The sequence below is a fragment of the Brassica oleracea genome, chromosome C2 (genome assembly GCF_000695525.1).
Source record: "Brassica oleracea var. oleracea cultivar TO1000 chromosome C2, BOL, whole genome shotgun sequence".
NCBI lineage: Eukaryota > Viridiplantae > Streptophyta > Magnoliopsida > Brassicales > Brassicaceae > Brassica > Brassica oleracea.
Window position 1 is genome coordinate 25,879,737 of NC_027749.1, and position 4,493 is coordinate 25,884,229.

General features: G+C 37.3%; 1 protein-coding gene across 2 annotated transcripts; it reads left to right on the forward strand.

The window, feature by feature from the left end:
• The first annotated feature begins 980 nt into the window (after nucleotides 1–980).
• On the forward strand, nucleotides 981–1,790 carry LOC106325977 (VQ motif-containing protein 10-like). 2 transcript variants are annotated; one of them, XM_013764025.1, is made up of 2 exons: nucleotides 981–1,385; nucleotides 1,750–1,790. In XM_013764025.1, the coding sequence occupies exons 1-2, from the start codon at nucleotides 1,085–1,087 to the stop codon at nucleotides 1,761–1,763; spliced, it is 315 nt and encodes a 104-aa protein (XP_013619479.1). In that variant the 5' UTR covers nucleotides 981–1,084; the 3' UTR covers nucleotides 1,764–1,790. The 2 variants fall into 2 exon arrangements, with proteins under 2 accessions (XP_013619479.1, XP_013619478.1); XM_013764024.1 differs by lacking the exon at nucleotides 1,750–1,790 and having other exon boundaries at nucleotides 981–1,712.
• Nucleotides 1,791–4,493: the final 2,703 nt, after the last annotated feature.

Sequence of the window (4,493 nt, forward strand, 5' to 3'; positions counted from 1 at the left end):
AAAAGTATGATTAACTATACCTGTCTATCAAGTTATGAATTGATATCCAGAGACATATAACCAAAAGTTACCCCATAATAGTTTGAGTTTATTTCAATCGAGTAAAATTATACTATGTATCAATATCCACCTCATTATGTTATGTTTTCACATAGTTTTTTTCTTGTTCCAAAACAGGAAACATGGATAGTAATTTAAAGAAATTATAATCACTGAGATACATAACTAATTTTTCTAGAAGCATGAATATCAGACCATTTTTTTATGGTGAAATGGTGTTTTGGGACGTGCAAATTCTACACCACGTGCAAACACTTTCTAAACTTTCTATATATATATATATATATATTTTTTTTTTTTTCATAGGCTGCATTTAACTTGATGTGATGGGGTTTCATCAAAGAAGGTGTGCTTTGACCGCGATAAGAAAAATGTTAATATGTTTTTTTCGTAATTCAATATTGTTAGATAGTAACAGTGATATGACAGTTTAATATTTGGTCCGTGAAGGCTGCTGGACTCTGTTAACGGTCAACATTTCCTAACTATAAAAAGAGTTCGTATTTACGCAAAATCGATTACCATGTGATTATGAGTGTAATCAGCAAGGATATGATGACTGTAAACAACTTTATTTAGTTTATACTGTTCAGAATAAATTAGGTTATGTATTTTGGAAAAAATGTAGTAGTCATATCATTAGCATATAACACTCGTATAAAATATAAATGTCCAGACAAACCATCAAAGGTAAGCATTTCTAGAACTAGAGAACCATATATAATTAGTGAAATCAACGACCACTACTAAAATGACATGTATCATGGCGTCAGAAAAAATAAAAAGCTAGGTCGTCATGTATATTTCATGTAGGACCATATAATAAAAAATAATATGAAAATTGACCCACTTCAGTGCCCCACAAAGATATATCATATGCGCTGTATATATACACATACAAGCAGGCATATCAAATTACAAACATCTGGGAGAGCTCTAAAACTGCATTCTAAAAAATCATTCATCATCATCGTCATCAACATTAAAACTCTCAGATTATTTTTCCTTTAAACTTAGTTTAATAATGTCTGGAAGAGGGAAAGTGAAACAGGAGCCAATGAAAGTTGTGTTCATTAACACACAGTACGTTGAGACGGATGCACGTAGCTTCAAGAATGTTGTTCAAGAACTCACCGGTAAGGATGCTATCGTGGCCGCCGGTCCTTACGAGTCTCCCTCCGCTTACGCTTACGATGGAGGTAATAAAAGTGGCCATGATACTAGACGGCTTTATGGTGGCGGTGGAAGAGGAGGCGTGGAGACGACGACGGAGTTTGATAGATTTTTCAAGGAGATGCCTGCTATGGAAGAGTTCTATAAGCTATGGTCAGAAAATTGAGTCATTAAATTGCATTTATGTTATTGGTTGAACATTTTCATGTTTTTTGTTGACATCGATTTAATATTTTTCTCCTTAAAAAAAATCAAATCTCGCTTTCATTTGCTGAGATAATGTTGTGATTAGTTGATTAATCATCTCCTTAAGTAGATCGTCATTCTGAGATTAGGTCAAATTACGAAGATTATATTTTGACAAACTCAATAATATAAATTGCATTATAGCACGGCCCATTTCTTGAACGTTCTCAAGACCTACTTATGTTTTTTGATGGCCCATAAAGTCCAAAGAGTGTGTTGATGTTCTTTAATGGAATTTCTCGTTATAAATCAATTCATGGATGTCTAACCGGTCCGGTCCATAACCGGCCCATACATTTAGAGAGAGAGACGACCCAACCCTAGAGAGAGGCGGCGGCCGCGAGACTTAGAGAGGGAGACAGCTACATGGTTTAGGAGAAAAGGAAACTCAATTTCCTTTTCATTGTATGATTAGGATTTCCCTTTTTCTTTATGTTTATGATTTGTAATCTTTCATTTTATCTATCTTGTAATCCCCTATATAAAGGAAACACTTTATGATTAATAAAATACAGAAACTTACAGCTCTAAATCCTAAGTTTCACAACACGTTATCAACACGATAGTTTCTAAACTCCCTTAGCCAAAATCGCAAAACCCTTAAACCCTAAACTAGCCGGCGATTCCATCTGACCCTAATCCGATCGCACCTAAACCCTAACCCGATCGCTTCTCGTTCGTTCCAGCAAGCATTCCCGTCTCAGCCCCATCCGATCTCAGCTCAGACGACCCCATCCGTTCTCAGCTTGCATCCCGGACAGCTACAGCTCGCGTTCCCCGAACAGCCCAGCACGCGACCGTTCTAGCTCGTTCCAGCTCGCGTCCGATCGTCCAGCTCGAGGTTCTCTTGGTGGTCCGGTTCTACAATCTTCAAAACCTAAAGGTAATTCGAATTCTGAAAACATGAAATCGAATTTGACTGTTTTGTAAAGATTGAAACCCTAAAAACCTAATCTCTAAAAGATGAAAGCCATAGGATAATAGATCAATCCCCTATGAGTAAATCGAAGCTCTATAAGTTCGATCCAAACCCTAAAAATCGAGATTTGATCCATTGATCAATTAAAATCAGAACCTTGAAGGTTTTGAATCTCAAAATTAAACTCCTTTGATCTAAGATCAAATCAAATTCCCAAAACCCTAATCTGAAAAAAAAAATCGATTTGTATTGTTTGGAATTTGAACATTGATTGATCACCTAGAACTATTGATTAGGATTGTTTAAACTTGAATTTGAATTTGTCTTGTTTAAACTGAAACCCTAATAACCTAGTCTAGATTATTTTGAAATCAAATCTGAATTGTGGCCGTGTGGCCTTGCTGCATTCTAGGTTAATAATTCTAGACCTGATCATACTCGTGGCCGTGTGACCTTATTGCATTCATATCCAAATCTGATCATAATTGATTGATTGCAATTACACTTAGAACTTATTCTAGGAATGGTATTGAATCAAACCAAATAGCCGTGTGGCTTGTTCTATTGCTTGGCCGAGAGGGTTCTTGTTTTGTTTGCATCTCGTATAAACTGACAGAAACCATGCTAGGATTGCAATTACATAACAAACTAAATGCATAAGAGTGAACCGAATGCATCCATAGCCGTGAGGCTTAACTTGGCAGTGCAGCTTACTCATTGGCCGTTGGCATAGATCTTGGCCGTGAGGCATTGTTTGATTGTTTGAACCTAAAACCCTAATCGTTTAAACTTAAAAACTATTACTAAAGATCTAAAATATTAATCTATGATTTCAGATGCCGAAAATCAACAGCCTTGATTTCGCTACCCTTAATCTATCTGGAGACAATTACCTTCAGTGGGCACTTGATGCTAAGATCATCTTGAAATCCAAGGGTCTCGGTGAATGTATCACCGAGAAAAGTAATCCTAATGGGAAGGATCGTTACAGAGCCATCATGATCATTCGTCATCATCTAGTTGAGAGTCTCAAGTATCAATTTCTAACCATTGAGAATCCACTAGATCTTTGGAACGAATTGAAATCGAGATATGATCACCAGAGAACGGTGATCTTACCTAAGGCTCGGTCTTACCTAAGGCTCGGTCAAAATTGAAACTGTGTGGTGAAAGTATTACGGATGAGGATATGCTTGAGAAAACCTTTTCCACTTTCCACACAAGCAATGTGCTGTTACAACAACAGTACCGTGAGAAAGGTTTTAAGACCTATGCTGATCTTATTTCTTGTCTCTTGCTTGCTGAGCAGAATAATGAATTATTAATGAGAAACAATGAGGTGAGATCTGTTGGCTCAGCAGCACCACCTTAATCACTCACCACTGAGGACAATAAAGAGTCCCACCATGTCCAAAGAAACGGCTATCATGGCTGTGGTCGAGGAAGTAGAAACGAACATAGTTGTGGCCGAACTTCCTTTGGCCGCGGACGAGGGAATCATAATGGATGAGATCATGGACGAGATCGCGGCTCATTTGGAAGAGGCCATGGTCGCGGCCATGGATCTTCGTTCAAACCTCAACACTCGACCAACTCAAGTAAATTAGTGTGCCATAGATGTGGTATGGGCAATCATTGGGCTAAGACTTGTAGGACTCCCAAGCATCTAGTTGACCTCTATCAAGAGAGTTTGAAAGGGAAGAATCCTGAAGCCCACATGACCTATCAAGACAATGAAAAAGACTTCGATCATGAGAAGGACGATCTTATGGATTATGAAACTTCAGATTGTCTTAAAGACTGAAGTATGATTTTGACATTTGTAATCTAAAAATTCTATGTTTTGGTGTTTCTATGTTGTCATTTCTTTGAACTTGAAAACTTAATAAGAAATGAAATGATTTTATATATGAAGTCTCTAAGTATCATTCTTTTGAATCTTGTTTAGAAATGAACAAGAACAAGGATGTACTTGTTGTGGACAGTGGATCAAGCCACACGATCTTAAAAGATAAGAGATACTTCATAAACCTAACTCTGAAAAACGCCACCATCTCCACCATTGCGGGTATTGCTAGTCTCATAGAGGGGCACG